Genomic DNA, 24,446 nt, shown 5'->3' on the forward strand with positions numbered 1-24,446 from the left:
ACCATTTCAATACCGGTTTTTATCTTTAGAAAACTTAGTTAAAAGAACTTGCACGAATGTGAACTTGCGAAGCATGGTTGATGCAATTACACACTTACACGCCTAACTACACAATATTAAATTCTAGTGGTCTACGCCTGGCAGTGAACAACGTCAGTTGATGTTGCCGAAATAACAAGATAAAGAAAAGAAGCCACAATTTATAAACTTGCATTTTGGTTTTTTGGTTTTTTTTTTTGGAAAATGTTCAAGATATGGGTTATGCAATTTTTATGTAATCATAAATATTTTTATATCAGACAGGAATCAATAAATATTTTTTTTCTTTTTAATATATTTCCATATATCCTTGAATCTCTTGAATGTCCACTAAAGGTGAGCAGCAAATGTTTTGTTTTACCGATCATGAAGTAGTAAAAAAGACAGCATAAAGGTATGCCACTAATACTTAGTACATTGTATTCAATTGTTTCAAATTCTATATCTATCGACCTTAAGATAGTTTGAGAGAAATATACTTTTAAAGTATAAATGATACCAAATTCAACAATATCTACATCATTTTTTAGGGGTTTTTTGGTTGTTAGTTATGTACTGCTGATCATTTTTGTGAAACGTAAAGAGGAGAAAGAAGAAAATATCAAGTTGATATATTTTACAATTAATTTGTAAAATCTTATCATTACTTTTTTTCCCGCACCATGGGGTAAGCTAGGATTAAGTTTTTTGTACATATTTTACTCTAATATATCCCTTTGATTTTGCAATTCTTCGTATCCTGTTTCATGACCCTCCCCAATGTCCAACATTTATTGATTCCTATGGAAGAAAAAATATTTATTGATTCCTATGGGAGAAAAAAATATTTATGGTTACATAAAAATTGCATAGCCCATAAATCTTGAAAATTTTCCAATAAAAAAATTTCAAATGAATAAATTGTGACTTCTTGTCTTTATCTTGTCACTAGAACGAAAAAGGATGTTATCAAACCGATTGTTGACATGTAAGCTTGAGAACTCAGCAGTAGGGTTGATGATCAATAACCAATCCAGGGATGGGGTTATTGAAAAAAGTATTTGTAATTGAGTGTAATTAATTACATTTTTCAAAGTAATTGAAAGTAATTTGTAATTGAATCTGTCTTCAATTACAAGTAATTGAATGTATTTAAATACATTCCAAAAATATTGTGTATTTTCAATTACTTTTCAATTACATCTCAATTACTTTTTTTCCAAGTTTAAAATATAAAAAAGGTGTCTTATAATGATAAATAGATTTTATACATGTTTGGCATGGACTTTTGTTTAGACAAAAATTAAATTCCCATAATGTTTCATATGTTTATACAGCATAACACACTGCCCAGGGCAATAGGTAAAGATTTAATTTTGTGGAGATGTGAACTCCTCTAATACCCAAGAACCTCCATTGATTTTAGACTTAAGGATCTCAAAATATATCACTCTTGTGAATTATAGCAATTATTATTCATATACTGATATGCTGTACTGCCGAAAGTTGTACTTTCTGAATAAACATGGTTTTAATATGTGAAAAAAAATTAATTCACTATAGGGAAAATATTATTCAGAACCAAAAATGAACTCAATGGCACTTAATGAATTTAATGTTAAAGAAAATTTTTCTAGAAATTTTCAAGAAATCTGAACTGAACTACCGGTATACAACCTTAAAAAACATACTAGTAACCGTACATAAAGCTCTGTATATCATAATGCTGTTAATATGTATTTGTTCTCAAGATTTAAAAAAATAAAATTAAAGTATTTGAAATGTAATTAAATACATTTATCAAAGTAATTGAGAGTAATTAATTACATTTTAAAAAATCAATGTAATTGTAATTGCAAGTAATTGATAAAATTGTCAATGTATTTGAAAGTAATTAATTACTTTTCAAAGTAATTGACCCCAACTCTGAACCAATCAGATACACCTTCGATATTAAAAACGACATATTTAGCTATAAATTAAAATTAAGTAAAGAAAAATTCCATGAATATGAATGTCTTCTTATACCTTTAAACAGATTTATTTTATAGATTAAAAATTGTCACGACCATCAAACCGTGTTTCTGGTGAACGGAATACTGTAATATCTATTTTCTAAAGCTGACATCCAGTAGCCTTTGACTAGAAGATATGAAATGAACTTCGGTTAGGATTAAAATTTGTACAGAATACAGAGTGGGAACCAAATGGGATGTTGTGAATGAGAATTAATCCTATATCATTAATCCTATATCATTAATCCTATATCATTCCCCGATGCTCAATTCAATGCCATTTGAAATACTATACAGTAAATTATGGAATGAGATTTGCGGTCATGATATTTCAACCGGAACACAGTTTCATGGAAAGCAAGGTTGCGAATGATCCCGAGGGTAATATCCGAAAATCAATATGTCTTGACTTATAGGAGCAAAGGTCTGGAATTTTACTAGTTGTAATCATTTTTCTCTTTGGACCATGACCGAAAAGGACATCTTTAAATGGGAATTAAAACGGGATGGATCGTGTAAAAAGATATGGTTCTGACGTTTATCTTAACGAAATGAGCTAATTGGGAATTTTAGGAATTAATGTTGGTTATAATGGCCCCTTTGGTACCATATAATGCACTATTGAATAGATAAGAACGCATAGATAATAAATTAATTTTAGGTGTGGATGTGCATTCTCGCCAAGATACCATTGCAGCTGATGAGAGTACATAAGTATTTCCGTCATACGGCAGTCCGGGGGTCGGGATGTTCTGTACATATTATAGATGTTTGAGTGTTGATTGGTCGTACATATATATTTGTTTTCCCTTGGACTGAAATGTCACATTTTCATTGGTTTAAACATAGCACGTGATTGCCTCATATATCTCTATATTTGTTCTGTGAGAAATAATATTAGGCAATATGGCCGTCATTGGTCGACGCTTCGCTTACTCATTTCGACATTTCATAGTATTTAATACATAAACCGCATGCCGTAAGTTCTTAAAGTATTTGGAGTAGTTGCCCTTTGAAATTCTTTAAAATTAGAGTAGTTGCCCTTAGAATATTGACGTCACATTGTTTTGTCTGGATCAGAACAAAATGGCAGCGTAGAAATTTGCTCAAATCTCTGCAGAGGAAAGGGAGAAAACATTTAAAATTGAATAGCAACAAAACATTGTAAGTAAACATGGGTGAAGCAAGGATTTTTAAAGAATATTTGAAAGGTGAGATTGAAAATTTTGAAGAGTTTTAAATGAGTTAAATTGGACGAGATGTTAGGCATCTTGTACATGGCTTTGCGTAGATCATCGCTATTTGTGAATATATATGTCGCATGATAGTCCTCGGGAAAACAAAACACTTATTAGGTTAGTTACTGACTCACTACAGAAATATATTGGGTTGATCAATCTCATAGACGGCTCGGCTTCGCCTCGCCATCTATGAGATTGATCAACCCAATATATTTCCGTAGTGAGTCAGTAACTAACCTAATAAGTAATATTATCCCCTCAAAGAACTCAATATAAAGCCTCTGTAAATGAAAGTATTCAAATTTTAAAGCTTTAAAATTTGACCAAACAGTTTTTGTGGCCAAAATATATATCTAAAATTCTATGGTAAATCTCGTGGGTAATTTGTAAACCATCCACCCCTTCAAGATTTTAACTTTCAGGGAAGAGTTAATTTAGTATTACTGCATATATTCAGTATATATATATATATATAAAATATATTCAGAAAATATAATTTCAACTTTATATTGGGTAGAAAGTATGACATTGTATTTTTTTAAGAAATCTAATTATATACACTTTTATTCAAAATATGTTTTTAGACTAAAAAACTGCTTGTTTATAGTCTCGTAATCAAAATCAAGATAAAGTAATCAAGTGGTCGTTTGTTTACTTAAATCGTACTCATTACAAACTGATTAGTGCATACTTAATGGTATATAGGAGAAAAACAGAGAGGGAATCTAGTTACAAGAAATTCAATATATAGATCCACAAAGACAAGTTTAAGCGTATATTGCATATCAAAGCCATTTAAATGTAAGACAGCAGGAAGCAAGTAAAGAAAGCAGAATACAGCATGTGTGTTGCCCATGGGCAAACTACCTTTTATTAATTTTTGGTTTTAGTTTTTGTTGAGCGCTATTAGATTATATATCAACGCCCTTCAACAAAAGTGATTTTAGTTTAACGATGAGCCAGTATCATATCTCCATCTATAGTCCAATTTACACTTGGCAATACAATTTGCAAAACTTGTTTCCCTTTGTGAGATCAACCCAAACGTCAAAAGGAAAAAAAACTCAACTTCCTTCTCTATGCAATCAAATTTTAAGGCGCACTGTGATGAAATCTCTTTGAATTTGGTTTATTTTTTTTTATAAAAATATATACCGAAAACAGATTTTAATGTCAAATGACAAAGTTAAAAGCCTCTAAACTGCAAGGGCTACGTGGAAAAAAAATGGGTTTTTCCGCCTAAGATGACAGCCAATGGACATACCGTTTGTAAAGTTTGGATTGGTGTATTGTGTGAGTGGCTGTGACCAAACAAAATTAAAACCCACAAAAGTGTTTAAAATTGAAGCAATGCATAAAATATTATATTACCTCGGTTGGCTATGGATTGTCACTGAAAATGAATATCGATAAATCTAAAATAATAATATTTAGCAAAGGTAGGCAGAAAGAAAACGTGCAGATAAAATATAACGATAAATTTATTGAAGTTGTTACTGATTTTAACTACTTGGGAATAGTATTTAGCAGAACAGGATCTTTTAAAATTGCAATACAGAAATTAACCGAAAAAGCTACAAAAGCATTATATGAAGTGTTAAAAAAGGGGAGATTTCATAATCTATCAGTACAGTGTCAACTAGATTTATTTGACAAAATTGTCCAACCTATACTGTTATATGGATGTGAAGTCTGGGGCTTTTCAAATATTGCAATTATAGAAAGAATTCATCTCAAATTTTGTAAACTTCTACTCCATTTAAAACAATCAACTCCAGATTTCATGATATATGGTGAACTTGGTCGATACCCACTTGAAATTCAAATTAAAACACGCATTATTTCTTATTGGTCAAGAATACTTACCGGAAAAGATACAAAAATTGCAAAGTTAATATATGTTCTAGGAATTTGTATGAATCACGAAATTGGGGGGAAAATCCCTTGGTATGAAAATATCAAAATTATTCTAAATAATTGCGGTTTATCTAATATATGGATTAATCAAACTATACATAACTCACAATGGCTAAAGGCAAAAATAAAACTCACGTTGGTAGACCAATTCAAACAAAATTGGCAATCTATTCTACAATCATCCCCAAAAGCTCTAAATTATAGAATTTATAAGGAAGAGTTAAAATTTGAACATTATTTTGATACATTATCAAAAAAAGATGCAATTAAATTTTGTAGATTTCGAACATGTAATCACCATCTACCCATTGAAAGTGGACGTTGGGCAAATATTCCCAGACATGAAAGATTCTGTGCTCATTGTAATAAGTGTGAAATAGGAGATGAATTTCACTACATACTTAGTTGTAACTCGTTGCAGCAAGAACGCAAGCAATGCTTATCAAATATAAATATAAAAATAAAAAATGCTATTAGTTTTAAATTTATAATGGCAAGTACAAAACACTGTTCTTTGAGGAAATTATGTGCTTTTATTTCAAAAATAAATAAAAAATGCTCCCCAGGTTAGAACCCCCATACTTCACATTTGTATTAACGAGTCAGAGTTGTATATGGTTTTTTATTTCTCTCTCTCTCTCGCTTACGCATGCATTGTTAATTATTAAGAAATACCACATATTGTATTATTATAATCTCTGTGTACCATTGTGCAATGGTGTTGAGATTGAAATAAATGAATGAATGTTGCTGAGTAATCTAGTTGCCCTTACTGGCATACAATTTTTACTTCATTTCATTTTTAACTGAATTGACCCATGATAGTTAAAAAGACTGGTGCCCCCCCCCCCCCCCCCATTTTCTTTCTTGATTATTTGGCCTCATACCATACGCAGCAATTCGCATGCAGTGAGAAAGTTTCATATCCATGATGGATATGCTTTTAACTATTAATTTCCCATTATCAAATTGTAATCATATAATTGCATTTTAATATAATTAATCTTTTCTAGCATTTAGTGTATAGTACAATGTTAGCATGCGATCAAATTAATTTAGAAAGGAATAGGACAGATTTGAGTTGTGAATTTGAGTCGTACATATTTATTTCAATTAAATAATCTCTTTACTCATCAAACGGTTTGCTATTATATACAATAAAAGTTAATATTAATCAATTGATTGACGGTTGACTTGGACTCTTTCCGAGACATCATACTTTTAAGCATTGACTTTCTCAAGCAATTTCCGATCGTTCAATGGTATAGCCATTCCCAAAAAACGTAAAATAAACAATAGAAAAAATCGAAAAGTATAACCTCTTTAAAGTACATTTTTGACGTTATATGTTGTGCGTTTTCTTTTCTAAAAATGCAGCAGTAATGCAGAATAAACAGAGAATTCAAATTTACAGTTTCGATTGTATTGACAAAAAACTCCACAAACAAACAAAAAACCCTCGAAGGTTATACAACTTCAAAGGTGTGTTTACACGGTAGTTAAATCATCTGCATATAGTGTCTGTGGTTTGGGCACGGATAATTCCCTGACATTTCTAATCTTATTTTGCCTTTATAAAAACAATAACTGCAATTATTCATTCATTATATGAAGCAAGGTCAGCTTTTAGATTTCAATAAATGAAGAAGCACAAATGTTATTTGGTATCATCCATTATTGCAGCGAGACTAAAACATTGCCATCTTCAGTTGCTACATGGTACATGTATATGCTAATATAAATTGAACTGTTTCAACAGATGAAATATAAACTGTCACCTACCTTAATATATATGATGGTTTTCAAAAAACTAGGCTGGTTATTTGTTTTACGTCTTAATTCTTACAAAAATGACAAGCAAATATATATATATATATATTTGCCGACTAGCCCAGAATGCAGATATTGGAGCCGGAAGTTTATTTTAAATTGAACAATACAAAAATATATCATGTACATGTAATATTAAAAAAATCACTGCATCACTTTTTTAAAACAAATTATTTGATCCTTTCATCGACGACGTGCCCGGCCAGAAAAAAAATAAATTAAAGACATTTTCGTAGAAAATCCCTGGAAACCAGTGTCCCATACGATGTCAAAATAGCAAAATGGGTAGTGCAAGGACTTTGAAACAAAAATATTAAAATTCTAAACACCTAAATCACAGTATAATAAAAACTGACTTTTTTATTGATAAAAATTTGATGCGTATTTGTCAGAAGACGGGCTTGAACTGATTTTCTTGTGCTAATCCATACACTTGTCATTACATGACTGGTAACTATGAATTTTTATGGATTTTGTTCTACTCAAATAAACAAGACAATTATTTTCCGCTAATCTCCTTACCGCGGAAAATCTTAAAACAAAAGATTGTTTTTGATTGTATATACATGTTATGATTATGTATGAAGGATTTATCAAAATGGTCTGTGACTTCTTTGGGTTCACCCTTCTTTGATGTTATATGTTTACCACGACGCTCTTTCATTATTACGGTTCATTTACAGGGGCCAAGCCCGTTTAACATTAATTTCTATGTCATCTTAAATAAAGAGAGGTCTATATTTATGGTTGCATTGAAATTAATGTTAAGGGTGTTGTTTACTCAGGGTTTGAGTTCTCGAATTCGGATTGTTATAAAGTTCAATGTCATGAGTAAAATTTGTTCTAAACACAAAAAGTATCTGTGAAATGAATTATTATTGACATAACATTCGATATTTCTTCTATATTATGGAATTATGCTAAAACAGAAATAGACTTTTAGCCAAACAGAGGAAATTCGGACTAAATTTTGCAGATTTTGTTTTCTGCTAAAACATTTTTGGAAGTACTCTAATATTAAACGTTAAGGTTTTATATTTTAGTCTATATAATTTTGCATATTTTCTGGTAGTTTTACTTCATTTATTCATTTAAATAACCGTATGGCATGAATTTAAAAGATATTGAAATATGCTTAAAAACGAGAAAAGACACCATATCTCAAAATTTTGATCACTGACCTCATATAAATTATATGCCAACAGAATAAGATCAATATAAGTAGTTAATACTATAAATGTTTTTGTTTTATCATCATTCAATTTTTTGTAAAATTGGATCAAAAATGGGTAGGAATTTGAAAAGTGATAGAGGAAATTCGGACTGGAATATTTATAAAAATTGTGAAGGAAAACTTAATGCTTTGTATGTATTTAGTGTCACTGCCATTTATGAATTGTATTTCATTTTCAAAAGTGTTGAGCAATTTGTATTATTTTCACAATTAAGAAAATCTCAATTAAAGTGTAAAATTTTAAGTGATTTTCCTTTAATTTTCCAAAAATATACAATGGCCATTAACTCAAAAAGTAGGTCATTGACCTACTTTTTTGAAAATGAAAAATAACACTACAATAAAAGGTCTATAACACACAATAGTTGGTTTTTCATTATCATCAGTGGAATTTTTTTTCATTCTGAGTAAACGTCATCCTTAAAACGGGCTTGGCCCCTGTGGGTTCATTTAAACATTTTGATGAACTACAACTTGTTTGTGACATTATATTATTTGCAGTGCTTTACTTAAGTTTGTATTCGTCTAACTTGGGAACCTCTCTGATAGAAGCTTTGCAATAATTATTGCAATAAATAACGTAAAGATTTCGTAAACACTTACGAAAAACTCCATTGCAAATTTACGGCGTACGCAAAATACGCTAGTCTTGAACAGATTCACATTATTTCATACACCATTCTGTGCAGTCTATTTATAAAATTCTTTATTCAGTTTACTACTGTTAATATTTGTCGTTTTACTTGCCCCAAACTTTCTTCCAATAAACCACTTCTAGGCTAACCGACCTACGAAAGTAGACCAAGAGCCGTCATTTCTATACGCAAACAAACCACGTCACTGTACGAAGCTGTTGAACAACAAATATTAACAATTTAGACGAATTTGTTTTTTCGCTTGTCAAGATTGTTTGGATGAGTCTGCCCCCCCCCCCCCCCCCTCACTTTCAAAAACGATGCTACGTGCCTGTGTTGAGCGACGTTTCAGAGACAAGTGAAGTAATGACATCTGTGGTAAAGTGTATGAGGATGTGGTAAGTTACTAGGAGAAGAAACGGACCGCACTCTTGTCTAGCGAAGATGGCTCAGTTCATACTTACATGTACACACCCCTCGCACTTTCCACTTCCGTCTTAGGTTCTTTCACACCCTCATTCAAATTGTTTATTGATTGTCTTTTGCCGATCGAAAGGAATCCATAGCTGTCACTTCGACTGGTAAGCAAGAAGGTAATACGTGTACAATATATTCATTAATGTAGCATTCTCAAATTTTATGATTTAATTACAAGTACATGTATATTACATACGCATCATTTCATTTTGATATTTTCATGATTTTTTAAATGCATATATATTGGATTCTATAATTAATTTGATTGATCTTAAAATACATTAGTGTGCATTCATTCATGACAACTTAATTTATAGAAAGGTCCAGAGTTGCCTTTAGGGCAGTAATTATATTTTGGTCAAAGTTAAGTTGTGTCTTTTAATCTCATTTGGTGTTTTAGTTTGTTTCTTGTTTGTCTATTGGTTGGTCGATTTCCCTCCAAATGTTCTTTTAGTTTTAGTTTAATTTGTGTCAAGAGTTTGAAGAGAGCAGACTGAAATAGTTTTTGACAAATTACATCTCTTCTTGGTAAGTTAATCTAATATCACTAATATTAATACCATATACATGAAGTTAACGCGGAGCACATGCAACTTTTTAATTATATTTTGCTCAACTCCATCGTCGAAAACCACGGCCAACATGTGCAATCCTCTCCCATCTAGGAGAGAGTAAGGCTCACTCTGGATCGTAGCTTTCAAAGGCCTCTTGTTTAACGATGTGTGTGTGTGTGTGTGTGTGTGTGTGAGAGAGAGAGAGAGAGAGAGAGAGAGAGAGAGAGAGAGAGAGAGAGAGAGAGTTTGAGAGAGAGTTTAGTTTTGCATGGAATTAAACACAAGGGGAGAGGGAAAAAATGCTGAACTGTTCTCAGAAATCCGTCAGCTCTAGCATTGCATAAGCTTGTACAGATAACTCCGCCTTAGAAGTTTTTACACCGTCTGCGTGTATTCTTTATAAATGCTTGACGTATCTGACAAAATTGATCATGACGCCAATCGCCAAGGCCAACCAAAGCGGTTCTGATAGTAAGGGCCTATCTGCACTGCGGAAGTTCAAAGTTAGAAATTAATGAATATTGATTCTGGTGACGTGTGTTTCAATACTCCAAAACATATCTCCTGTGAGCCGAGTATGGTGTCCGGATAAGGCCATTTGCGCCGTCGCGCTCACACACAACACACTATCGCGCTAACACAAAACACGCCGTCGCGCTAACACAACATTGCACAACACGTCGTCGCGCTAATACAACTTTGCACAACACGCCGTCGCGCTGTGCAAAGTTAAGTTAGCGCGACGGCCTGTTGTGTGTTAGCGCGACGGCGTGTTGTGCAAAGTTGCGTTAGCGCGACGGCGTGTTGTGTGTTAGTGCGACGGCGTGTTTTGCAAAGTTGCGTTAGCGCGACGGCGTGTTGTGTGTTAGCGCGATGTCTCGTTTATCTGAATGCGATGTCGCGCTAACGCAAATGGCCCTATCCGGAGCCGAGGGCTCATATTCTTCGCCCGATTTTGTGCGAACCCTTACTCACCAAAAGGTTTGCCAAGAGGGAGTCAAGTTCAATGGTTGGGGTATATTATTTACCTCCCCTTTTAGTTCAATTTTTTATAGCGCCAGATATTTAAATAACCCAACGTCATCTTAAGCGTATTGGAATTTTCATGTAGTCGACGTTTCCACGGGTTCGATCTAACACTTGCATGTGCACCCTCCATGATTTACATGTATTGGTCACGGCTGTAGACGTTATTTGTTGATGTATTAAAAGTAGTACCGGTAGCGGCGTAATTATACACAGTGTGAGGCAGAGAATTTTCACACTAAGTACTGTCTTAACACTGGAGAAACCGATTTTCACACCGTACAAATGTTTATTTGTAATCTGTCTGGTCATTTCGACCTTTATTTAAAGCGATGTCAAAGTCGTAATACAACCATACCCGTCTCGTCGTCAGAGGTGAAATTTAACATGAGGCGAAATAACGCGATACCCTTTTATATCGTTTGTTTTGTTAACAAATTTTGTACGTATTTCCTTCATTGAAATATGGCTTAATTGACTGGGGAAAACTACTGCAATGTCTATTATTATACATATACTTAGCATAACCATCGTTTAAAGGCGTGCATAAAATTTGATAAAAAATCGAACCAAGCAGCTTTAATTTACAATGTTTTAGAAATGCATTTCTGATGATCAAATAAAATTTGAGTCATTCGTAGAGTTATAAGCAACTTTTTGTCATGTAAATAAGGCTCGTTCCCTGTGGGTTTTTTTTTTTTTTTTTTTTTTACATAGGTTCAATATACCAGTAAAAAAATCTTTTTCCAGCTAATTTGTCTAGGTGACCTTAATGAGTATAATTTAAAAGGTTTTTCCTATTTCATTGACAACTAAAGCAGTGAGTCCTGAATCATTGCAATTATGTATTAATTGTTCGTTCGTTTGTAAGTAACACAACGCGATCTTTTTTCCTTTTTCAATATTTGCTTGGTTGTGTCTATAAGGACATTGTCAATTCATCCTAGCTGTGAGATATTTATGCACCTTTATTGCATACAAAATTGTTCTTAGATAATATTAAATCAACATGCTCAAATTACCTACTTTGGGATTTTTTTTCAGGGGGGGGGGTTACCTTTGACCATTTACGACAACTGATATTTGATAATATTTTGCAAACGTTATAAAATCTTCTTCAATATGCGGTTTCCATGAGCATCGCTATTTTAAACTTTAAAAAATATTGAAATCTAATAGAAAATTATTGTGTAGATCACAGACTGTCAAGTTTGTAAATATGTACAGCGCTTATCTTGATGTGGCATTCTGCATTTCACATTGAAGTGGAAAATACTCAATTCTACTGATTCAAAGTGTCACGCACAATTATTTGTCCATCATTTATGTCGATCATACAAGGTGTCCCAGAATATCTGATACCATTTTAATTTGTATAAATTAAATCATTTTTTGCCAAAGATGCCGCATTTTTGCTTCGTTATTCATTTCAGAATCAATTATTCAGACGTTGAATATCCTTTTTTGCAAATGCTGGACTGTGTTGTATAATTTAATCTCCGCCCCGTAAAATGGTCCGGTCGGACCTTTAATGGTAACATGTGGCTATTAGAAAAGGTCCTGCCCGTAGTCACTTATTGCAATTTACATGTATCTCAGAGTTATTATTCAATTTGCTTATGAACATTTACATGTATCTAAAAGATGTCTTTGTTTACATAAAGCAGACGGCCATTTTTAGTACGGTACATGTATGACCGTATCACTAATTTACTTAAAGTTTGTGGAATATCAAATATTGATAGCGGATTGGATTTGACGAATTGTTTAAAAACCTGAAGAAAAAAATAAAAACATGAATATTTTGACAATAATTTGAACACACAATTTATTCCCTTTGTTTGTAAATCTCTTTCCGGTGTATACTGATTAGCAGAGGATTTCACGACAGGCATGAAGCCATGCAGGCATTCACACCTTTGCTAATCAGAATAGACCCCTGAACTGAGAGAGAAAAATGTCTCCTTTGTTGTGTTCTACACAACTTATACATGTAAGATTGTCTTTTTACCTCGTGCTTTGTTTAATTTTCAGTAGATCAAGAACCTATGATAATATACTAACAATTCATACGACGGTAACGTCTTTAGGTAGAGTTCATCATTATTTTATGATAATTAATAAAAGGTTGCATATGTGCATTTATTTACCTTGACAGCGAGTATACATTCAAGTTCAAGTTCAGTTTATTCGCTCAAACCAAATAATTTGGTACAAGAGGAACATATATATAATACACACAAATACAAATCGTCAGAGGTACGTACAAACAGGTACATTTTCATACAGGGAAAAAATACAAATAAAAAAGGACAGACTATAGAATCACTACTTCTGTAAGATTTTGGTATAAAGGATCATAATAGGAAAACAACTAAGAGGAGCAGACAGCATCAAAAATATTTGAAATAAATACACATAATTTTCTTAGCGATTTACAATTGCAATTAGTCATGAGTTCAGAAAACTTAATTTTTTTTTTGTCTTTTCCAATATTTTGTGTTTATTTTTTTTTATTTTTTAATAGTGTATACGTAACTGTGGTAACTATAGGGGTGTGAAAAGACAAAAGAAATTAATTAGATGATACATGTACTTATAATTTTAAAAAACATGTTTTGATTGACTGCAGGTAAAGTGTAAAAAAAGGATTTTTAAAAAAAAGTATTAAAAGTCTGATAATCTGTTCAGGTAAATTTAAATCTCTCTCTCTCTCTCTCTCTCTCTCTCTCTCTCTCTCTCTCTCTCTCAGGTTTAAGAAATACATGTAAGATGCAACAAAGCGTTTTGGTGCAAAAATATATTTGTAATCTGCATAGAAATATCTTCAAAAAGCAGTCCGAGTGCCTTTAAGTCACCGTTTTAATTTCTTTTACTACTTCACATTTCAAAACCTCTCAAAATATTATGCATTTCTTTACACAAAAAATCAAAAGGTAATTTGGTTTAAAGGGAAAAGTGGAGAAACTTATGACTGTCTTTAATCGGAGCTTATGATAAAAACCCCCCACATTTTTTATCAGTCAAATAATCTCTACATAATTTAAGCTTGACGTTAAATGAAATTTTCACACGAAAAGCATTCGGATGTGAGACATTTACACTTTACAGATCGATCACCAAATACATTTTAATCCATAAATAACGGCAACGGTGTGTATATACAAATAATCATGACGCGTAAGCTATTCAATTTGGATGCAGTTATGTCTTTAAAAATATATTGATTGAATGCTTAATTAGCATATTGATGGTTGTGTTGGTAATTACAGAAGATCAAAAAGTGAATAGAGCTCGTTTTACAGAGCTCATGATGTTTGTCAATGTTGAATATCAGTAATAGATTATTAACTTCATTTTTCATCAAGTGCTTGCTATTTGTACCGATGTAAAAAAATGTCTACCTGATATCAGACGCTAATGACATCAATAAAATAATTTTAACAATAAACCTGTTGCTACAGTTCGTTGAAAATTCCACGTCCTCGACTAAAGCAATTGATGAAAATAAACCGCTACCTCATAGTGTATATAATGCATTATAATCAAGTTTATTTAAGTAATATTATGTCTGGTGATTGGTTTTGAGAAAGAAAAAAATTAACCTTTTTTTTTTTTACATTAACATACATGTAATCTACTCATATAATAATTGCTTTCCTGTAGCCCTTTTCACAAAAAATCTTACGATTGATTTTTATCATAAGTGAAAACTTAAGTTTTTATTCATTTTCACAAAATATCTTATGAGATTCTTACGTGTAAAATTTGTCGTAACTTTACGATAGCACATACCCTCTCGTAAGTATTTCAAAACTGTAAATAATAATCGTATTATGTAAAATATACAAGAAAAACAGCTAAATTTAATGTTTCATAGCGCATTATACCGTTATTTCGCATTATATAGCAGTTATTGTTGCAAAATGATACACAAATATTGAAATAAATTCTCCAAAAATTTTTACGGCAAATTTTTCTCGTAAGATTTTCCTACGTCACACTAAACACACATTGTGATTGTGACGTCATATTTGGATTTCTACTACATCACATTAATTTCACCCGATGTAAGTGGTATATAATTTCATTTTTGCATCTTTTTCTATGAGAATGTTGGTTAATTTATATGTTTCTCCTGTTTTATCCCCGAGTACCCAAACTCCGTCACCATAAGCAGAAAACATTCCGCGTTTCTCTGTAAATTATTTTTTGCGGTTTTTATCATTTGCAGCCACTAAATATAACCTGAAACGGTATAGTTTATAAAATTATTAACAAAAATATTTTTATTATTATTCAAATAAGCCCTCTGAATACGACGTTTATCAAACGTGCTATCATAACTTATGAACCTAACTCCGTCACCCACATGATCTATGATACGCCAGGGAATGAAGACACATTAACAATATGCAATATAGTTTAAACTCAACTTGTTTCTAGGCCAAGTTTTAATTAGTAAAATCGGTGTATACAATTTAAATTGTATTTAATATCATCAAAGTGAAATGATCGCCAGAATAAAAAAAATGGGTTGTTGTAACAACAATCACAATGACCTTTTCAGAATGTATGGGTGTCGTTTGATTTCTGTCCTTACATATTTCAAATATATCATATCAATAATAAATATATTAATGATTATATTATTTATTACATTTTTGATAAATGTAACATATTCTAAATACCGACATACCGTATATATCTGTAACCCCGTATTATAGGCAAATATTACGGCATGACCGATTTGACGTTATCATCAAGTGTAGTGCATAAACGCTATTGCGGACTGAAAAAATGTATTAATAACCTCAATAAAAAATAAATTACATGTGAAATGTTTCATCTTGACCTCTCTTAAAATGACTGACCACCGTAAATAATCAAATGGGTCCGCATGTCAGAAATATCGTTATTTTAGTGCACCCGTGAAAAAGTGTTAGCTGATTTCACGCAATTATTGTTGCATAAAATGAACAAGAAGTAATTTTGTTAAGGAATGAATTCAATATTTATTTGTTTTATACGATATAAAATGGTTTGGGGCAGTTTACGCTTTATAAACCGCGAAGCGGTTTATAAAAAAGCGTAAACTGTTCCAAACCATTTTATATCGTATAAAACTAATGAATATTGAATTCATTGCTTATAATTTAATTTTTTTACTCTTCATTGTAGATAAAAACGGTCATTGGACCTTTAAAATGACATAAAATTATACAAAATTCAAACGTAACGTCGGGCGTATTGATACGTTTTTGACGTTAGTCTTGCTATGACGTAGGCAACATTCTTTATACGATATAAAACAATAATTTTAGCCAATCAGAAAGCGCGTTACAACCAGAATTAAATTATTTAAGTTTGAACACATTCGTAAATTTAACCGTGGTAAATTGTTGACATTTGATTGAAGATTTTTGACATGCAAAAAATGACGTCATAATCGCTTGATTTCAAACGGCGAGGAGTTTCCCGAAAGTGACGGAGTTAGGATAGTGACGGAGTTAGGGTGCTATGCGATATAAGAATTATTAAGAGAATTCAAGTCGTTGCTAGGGAAAGGATAACTCGTAAGTAAATTTTAGTGAAACCTGTTACGAATGCGTTCGTGAAAAACACTTAAGATTTCTCGTAAGATGTTCTTAAGTTAAAATCTTACGCAAAACCTTAAGATTTTTTGTGAAAATGGCTACTGATCCTTATTTGATTTAAGGAATGAATTCAATATTTATTTGTTTTATACGATATAAAATGGTTTGGGGCAGTTTACGCTTTATAAACCGTGAAGCGGTTTATAAAAAAGCGTAAACTGTTTCAAACCATTTTATATCGTATAAAACTAATAAATATTGAATTCATTGCTTATAATTTAATTTTTTACGCTTAATTGTAGATAAAAACGGTCGTTTGGCCTTTAAAATGACGTAAAATTGTACAAAATTCAAACGTAACGCCAGGCGTATTGATACGTTTTTGACGTTAGTCTTGCTATGACGTAGGCAACATTCTTTATACGATATAAAATAATTTTTTAGCCAATCAGAAAGCGCGTTACAACCATAATTAAATTATAAAAGTATCAATATATTTAAGGATGAAAGATTTTATAAGAAAGCGGGTACGTAGCATCGTTTTTGAAAGTGTAGGGGGGGGGGGGGGGGGGCGACAGACTTATACAAAAATTCTTGACAAAAAAAAAATAATAAAAAAGAAAGTTGCAAGTCAACGAAATCCTAATGTGTGTGTTGGGGGAGGGGAATTATCCCTACTTTAACTTATAGCTTCGAATTTACTGTTAATTTTGTTACAGAATTTTATGCTCTGTGTACATATTTCGTGTATATCTCAATGTTTTACCTATATATATTTTGTGTTTATTTAATTTATATTAAATGTTGCTGATAAACTACTCTGTAAATACGTTTTAAAATGATAGAAAAAATAAAAGAAAAAAGAAAATAACTTTTAAATGTCGTAATATGTCCAAATCTGATTTTTTTTTAATTCATAGAGGTCAGCTAAGTATTTTAATTACATAATTCAACGTGTTTGGACATCTTAACCTGGCACCCGAGTGCGTTTTAATTACATAATTTATACAATTGTTATTAAACGCTAATCATACTGATTGTTATTTGCTCGTTTCATTTTATCCACGCCCATAAGTAATTAGGGTGGTACTGAACACCTTCATGTTATGACGTATTATTTATCGAAATAAACAATAAAATCAAGAATAATTTTATAAAAAGTTTTCCTTTCCAAAATTGCTATATAACAGTGTAGCGCAGTGGGTTGGAAGGTTCACTACGGATATGTAAGTCATAATATTAATTGTAACATTTAAAAATTCTAAAAGATGTGAAAGTATTATGATTATAAAGTACTTTAATCCGCATTAATATCGACAGATGTCCCTTAAGTAACTATTTATAATTTGTATTTAGAGATTATCTTTACTAGCGTGACTTTAGTTGTCGACGAAATAAAACCAAACGCTAAAAGCAAATTGTCACCTTTAGACATTTGCTATCTAAATTAATAAACTTGATATTTTGGTTTATTTTAATATTTGGTTTCATTTCGATGTTCAACAAAGATCAATTATTACCCGTTAAACCTCAGCGAAGCGAGTGCAGTACAAAATTCTCTAAATCAATTTTCTGATTTTCACTTCAATTTTTTTATGCTTTCCAAAAAAACTGGAGAGTAGGGGGGGGGGCAACTCTATAATAATTCAATTTTCTATATGCAAATTTAAGAAAAACATTTCCTGCGAGAAAAAGTGTCCCCCTTCCGATCAAAGTGCGTTGTAACATACGTGACTATACAAAGAAATATCAAATAATCTACTTTAAATGTTATATTTTTTCTTCAGATGCTTGGCTAATGAAAGCATCCCTCTGATTTGGAATTGCGATGAGGATTTCGCTGAAGTCATGGGACAGACACATAGTCAAGTTCTTGAGGCGAAAAATTGTCTTCATCCTGTTCCTGTTCATATTCTTCCTAGCAGCATTTACAACACTTGGAACTACAATTGTCCAGCAACACAGTTACAACCGGAGACCGGTCGAGGGCATATTGCCTCAAATATTTCCTAATGAAGAAATTATCGAGTTTCGGTTTTATTCCTACGAAACGGAATATCGATATCCGCCGATAAATGTAGATTTCAGACAGAAAATAGATAACAATAACTTGGACCTGCCAGTTGTGAATCCACATCCGTTTAAGTACATTCTAAAAGCTGATCACATTTGCCACCAAGCACAAAATGCTAGTCTCATCATTGTAGTCAAGTCGGCCGCACCTCATTTTGAATTGCGAAATGTTCTACGAAACACTTGGATACCAAAGGCAAAGGCCAACAACTTCGCTGTGGTGTTCGCTCTGGGATATAACAAACTGGTGCAGCAGCAGGTGTTACAAGAGAATGCAAAGAATCGTGATATTATACAGGAGGACTTCACTGACTCTTATCTTAACAACACGTACAAAACTATTATGTCCTTCAATTGGGTGGTCGAACATTGCAGTCATATCGAACACGTGTATTTTGATGACGATGACATGTTTCTTCATATTGATAACCTAGCAAGTTACCTTAAAGTACAACAAAATGAAACTGATAAGAATTTATTCTCAGGATCTATGGCGATCAAGGGAAAACCAGTTCGTAACCCCAGCTCAAAATGGTACATCTCATGGGAGCAATATCCCTTTGACTATTGGCCACCGTACGTCGGCGGAAGTTCCATGATAGCTCACATGGCTATCATTAAGGATATGCAGAAAATATTCCCGTATGTACTACCATTGAACTTTGATGACGTTTATCTTGGAATCATTCTTCGCAAACTTCACGTGAAACCTACAAATAATACTCATTTTGACAACACTTATTTGAGAAATTTTGATAAGCTTCACTCTTTGATAGCAAATCATGGATTTGATGATCCACGTCTGTATAACTCAACATTCTACAAAATTTTCCCCGAGGTTTAACAAAGATTTCTTGAATAGCTTCATATAGGAAGCACATATTTGCTTCTTGCACACATTATTTTTTATTAGTTCATCAGAAATTAAAATTGATTTTTATAAAAAAAAATCATACAAGTAATAGTAAAATGAAAGATTATAATCTCCCGTTTAATTTAATTTTGGACATTAAAAACCCCCCGGGAAATTCCCTAATTTTTGTCCCATGAAGTCCTCTCTTCGCTCAACCAAATACTATTCCTACATTAAACATCGGTATTATCCATGTTACCTTGACCTCATAGTTTTGACGTGTAGGTATGAACATGTAGGTAGGTGATGGGTCAATTCTTCATTGATCCATATGACCCAACCTAGGTTCGAAAAAAATGTACCATGTGTTCATTTCTGGAAAAAAACCTCTCAATGAACTTTTCATACAATTTTTGTCGTGTTTGTAAATACACTCAAGAAGTGATAACTCAATGTAAAGTCGGTTTGAACAATTTAGACTTTTCTTTCCTTATAATATGTAGTCGAGCAGAAAACAGCAAAACAAGTTGCAATTGATTAATGTTTGTAACGACTTTCACTGTTTAGTTACATGCAAGTACACACCGCCTTAAGTGAGCGTCTCAAAGAAAGTCATGCAAAACAGTCCACAAGCATGGTTGATGTATCAATATCAATTTTGGTGTGCAACATAGTATTAATATGCCATAAAATTTGCCACATATGTTTTTGTCATGGTTGGCATAGTTCATGAGTAAAAGGCATGTTACATGTAAGCTATCGTATTTATGTATACAGCTCACGTTTTAGTCTATAGGTACATTGCAGTACCACTGCGTTCCGTCCTTGCATGTATAATCTAGGTTTATTCCCAGTGTGATATCAAATACATGTATTAGGTTAATCTGTGAATGTGATGAAATGTGATCCATTATACATATTGTACATGCAATGTAGAAAAACAAATATTCCTAGAGTTGTATTTGTCCTTTTGGGCTCAGGGAAAAAAAACCCAAACCAATGTCTCTAAGAGATGAGATATTTGGTAAAAAATAATAAATGTTTACAATATTGTTCAGTACCATATTTAATTTAATATTTAATTTATTTATTATACTGTAGTTTCTTGGAGATTGAATGGTATATGCATAATAAAAGCTGTATCGCATTTTGTTCCTAGTTTTGTGTATTTGCAGATTGCATATTGAAGTGGTTTTCTTAATCCAAGAATGACAGGGCAATGTGAGAGATGTCTTATTTACATATGAGTGCGTTTTGTGTTTATAAATGAATATAATTAGAATACTTGGACTTAAATATCATCACATCAATGTAATTTATTGGACAATTCTGCCTTTATAATTATGTAACTCAATTTATAATTTTTTTTCAAACGACAGAATTGATTTTTTATTATCTCTGAAATTTCGGACACAAAATGTGTAAAAAGATGTAAATTTCTAAGAATCGATCTCTTGGTGTCTAAATTTAGTAATGACTTCTTTATTGTACGTTTTATAATATATATTAAGTAGTTGTGAGCACGTTTATTGTGGGCATATAAATGAATTAGCAAATACTTTGTCAAGTACACATTACACAAATGCCAAAATGCATCCTGGAAGATGCTGGCACGTAGGATCGGGGGGGGGGGGGGGGGGGGGGGCTGGGGGGGCCTTGGCCCCCCCCCCCACACTTTTTCTCGCAGCAACCATTTTTCTTAAATTTACATATTATCAAGGAGTCGTCCCCCCCCCCCCCACTTTTTTGGAGAATGTAAAAAATTGGAACGTAAATGGGAAAATTTAGAGTGAAATTGAAGAAAAAAGATATACTAAGCCCCCCCCCCCCCCCCTCTCCCCTCACGCATTAAGTTTTTGAAGATTTGGGATTTTTTTGGTTTGCTTGTCAACATTTTTTGGATGAGTCTGCCCCTTCCCGCCACTTTCAAAAACGATGCTACGTGTGCGAGATGTACCAGTTTTGAAGATGATTTTACAAACTATAATGTTTTCAGTTTAATAAAAGCATGCTAATTACTATAAATGGTTTTTAATATCATGGGAATACATGTACTTTACTTTGTAAAATTGTTCGACAGAGTTTTAAGAACGAAAAGGTAAAAAATATGCTTTTTAAATACAAGATATATGGCGTCATTGAGGATCAACAAAGAAATGTCTGGTAAACTGACATTTTTTTTTCAACATTGGACGGAGATATCTCGTACCACATGTCATCTAAATCCCGCAACCAATTAAATATCTCTGTGGTGCATGCATTTCCATTGATCATATTTAAAAAAAGCACAAAGAACTGCACAACTAAGCTGAACGTTCGTTCAGATCGTGATCGTGATTTTATACACCGTTTTAAAAATGTTGTAATGCACATACTGACAATTTATCTAGATCTTTGCACAGACATATTTTGAAACTGTTTGATATCTAGTAAAGGTGAGTCGGTCAGAAAAAAACACGGTTATAAGAAATCACTAAATACATTGTTGTAAAAGAAATGGACCTAGCCCTGATTGTTTTTCTGAAACTGTTTTGTTTACACGAGTAGCAGAGGACGCTCTAACTTACGCGCTGATAAAAGCTATCTGTACACCGGTTAATGACCTTAGTTTACTGTCTGTCAATAATACTTATATCATAGGCTATCATGTAAAATGTGCCTATATTTATACAACCATGGTCTTGTAGTTCTACGGAAATGCAAGCAGTTCGTACAGTTGATCAACTTTCCCGCCGTCTTTGAGAAACGAGTATTTTCAAGTGTTTTGCCAAAACTTGTTCTTTTCTTTGCTGTATTAATTTCCTCGTTCAAAATTTAACACCCACACGCATGCACATTGTTGGTAACGACATACAGCGTGAATGGATAACAAGTGACAGCAGTGAATGGAAAAGACCAGGCACGTAGCATCGGGGGGGGGGGGGGGGGTCACTTTTTCTAGCAGCAACTAATTTTTTTAAATTCGCATATAAAAAAATTGAATTATCATGGATTTGGTCCCCCCGATTTTTTAAGAGCACGTAAAAAATTGATATGAAATCAAGGAAATTAGGATTGAAATTGAAGTTATATATATACTAGTACCCCCCCCCCCCCCCCCCACACACACACGGATTAGGATTTAGGATTTTGATTGATTTTGGGGAAATCCTAAATCCCTAAATTCCTTTTTTTTTTGCTTGTCAAGATTTTTTGGAAGACTCTGCCCCCCCCTCCCCCACTTTCAAAACCGATGCTACGTGCCTGAAGACATACTAGGAATAGGTCATGGACGACAACTCTACTTTAAGGATGTCAACATGTACCGCTCCTCATTCACTGAGAAAAGTCGCCCGATGATCATATTTAAGTTAAAGAAAAGGTAAAAAAGCTAATCACTCTGAGAGAATACATGTAGCATAATTTTGCTTATGAAAGGTTCCCGAGTGGCACCCCAAATTTTGAAACAAATCTCATATTTTGTGCTAAATAGGTCTGAATAAAATTTGGTTAAAGACTTTTGTAAGATAAAAAATCCAATTAGTAATGAAAAACGAGTCGTTTAAATGTAATTGCTTTATCATCTTTGGTTTCATTTGGTTTTTTCGTCCTTTCGGGTTAATAGGCGCACTGCACCGGTGTAGCACTAAACAAGACATCATCAAAAATTAGTAACAAAAACAAGTGGATAAAAGGTACAACAAGTTTAACTCGATGAGAAATAATTGCAGTTTGGATGGAATGGCGCATTAGGATCTGCACGACGAAGTCACGTCATTTTTTTTCTCACCTTTATGATGCCTCTTTATAGGAACCTATAGAATATCGAAAATGATCGATATCCTCTATATCCATTATTTACCTTGTTTGGTGTTGTGATTATAATGAATGATAGAATTATAATCAGATTATCTGAACTTGAGAGCTGAAACCTCTATTTAGGTTTTATAAATATGCTCATATCATATATATGAAATTATCACTGGAAAAAAATTCCTATTCTTTAGGAAATAAGTAACATTCTTGCTCTCCATATGGCAAAAAAAAGATGTAAAAATGCTGTAAAAGTCCCACAAAAACAACACTGAAATCTGATTTAGCTGCATGACAACGATTGTGTATTTTTGTCCGTGACAAAATGTGTTAATCATTAAGATATGTGGACAAAAATGACCGTGCTTTTTTGAAACAAAAATGAATGTGTAAATCGTATTATATATTTTGCAATTAAAAAGAAAACAATTGTATCTCGTACTACATGATAATAATTTTTTATAAAAAATAAAATCAATAAAAAAATTCCCTTTTTTACTGATATTCTTAAAAGAACGATAAAAAATGCTTATTTCAGAAACAGAAAGATTCTTTACCATTGATAATGAAACCTTAACAAGAATCGGCCGCATCTAATAGGCTGGAAATCTAATATTTGTTCCAAAGTCCATTTATTGATGATAAAGATATGAAGAACAATCTCATTTATTATTTGGGTGGGTATCTTACCTAGATATGGCGGATATAGAGAAATAGGAGCCTAGTAGTGCTTTCTGTGTGAGGACAAGAATACGCTAAATCTTTGGGAGGGAAGCCATTTCGCAAGGATGGACTTGAAATATGCGCTCGATGTGTGGTCCAGCAGAATAAGACAGTCAACTCCCATCTTTGTTCTAAAATTATACTCAACATCATTTTTGCTTCATTGGTCCCCAAGAAATGCACGTGATCCCTCACATCTGTAATCGACTCATTCCGTTCGATTGTGTACTTTTCTTTTGTAGTCGTTGCCACTTCATAAAGACAGAATAGAAGAAACTTCAGGATATTGTGACCCCTGCCTAAAACACACAGAGGCGGCAAAGTGGTAGGAGCTACCTACATGAGGACAAGAATACGCTACTCCTTGGGGAGGGAAGCCATTTCGCAAGGATTAGCTTGAAATATACGCACGATGTGTGGTCCAACAGAATAAGACAGTCAACTCCCATCTTTGGTCTAAA

The 24,446-nt window shown here is 32.7% G+C and overlaps 1 protein-coding gene across 4 annotated transcripts in view; it reads left to right on the forward strand.

Moving 5' to 3' along the window:
* Window positions 1–20,622, forward strand: part of LOC128184313 (beta-1,3-galactosyltransferase brn-like) — a 41,883-nt gene extending 21,261 nt beyond the window's left edge. For 3 of the 4 annotated variants that reach the window (XM_052853759.1, XM_052853767.1, XM_052853751.1), the window contains exon 3: window positions 18,332–20,622. In XM_052853759.1, coding sequence (XP_052709719.1) covers window positions 18,373–19,461 — 1,089 coding nt within the window. In that variant the 5' untranslated portion in view covers window positions 18,332–18,372 and the 3' untranslated portion in view covers window positions 19,462–20,622. Of the gene's footprint in view, window positions 1–9,786; window positions 9,896–18,331 lie in introns of those variants that run through there. The other variant, XM_052853776.1, reaches the window with a different exon arrangement.
* The last annotated feature ends 3,824 nt before the right edge of the window (window positions 20,623–24,446 follow it).

The sequence above is a fragment of the Crassostrea angulata genome, chromosome 1 (genome assembly GCF_025612915.1).
Source record: "Crassostrea angulata isolate pt1a10 chromosome 1, ASM2561291v2, whole genome shotgun sequence".
Lineage (NCBI taxonomy): Eukaryota > Metazoa > Mollusca > Bivalvia > Ostreida > Ostreidae > Magallana > Magallana angulata.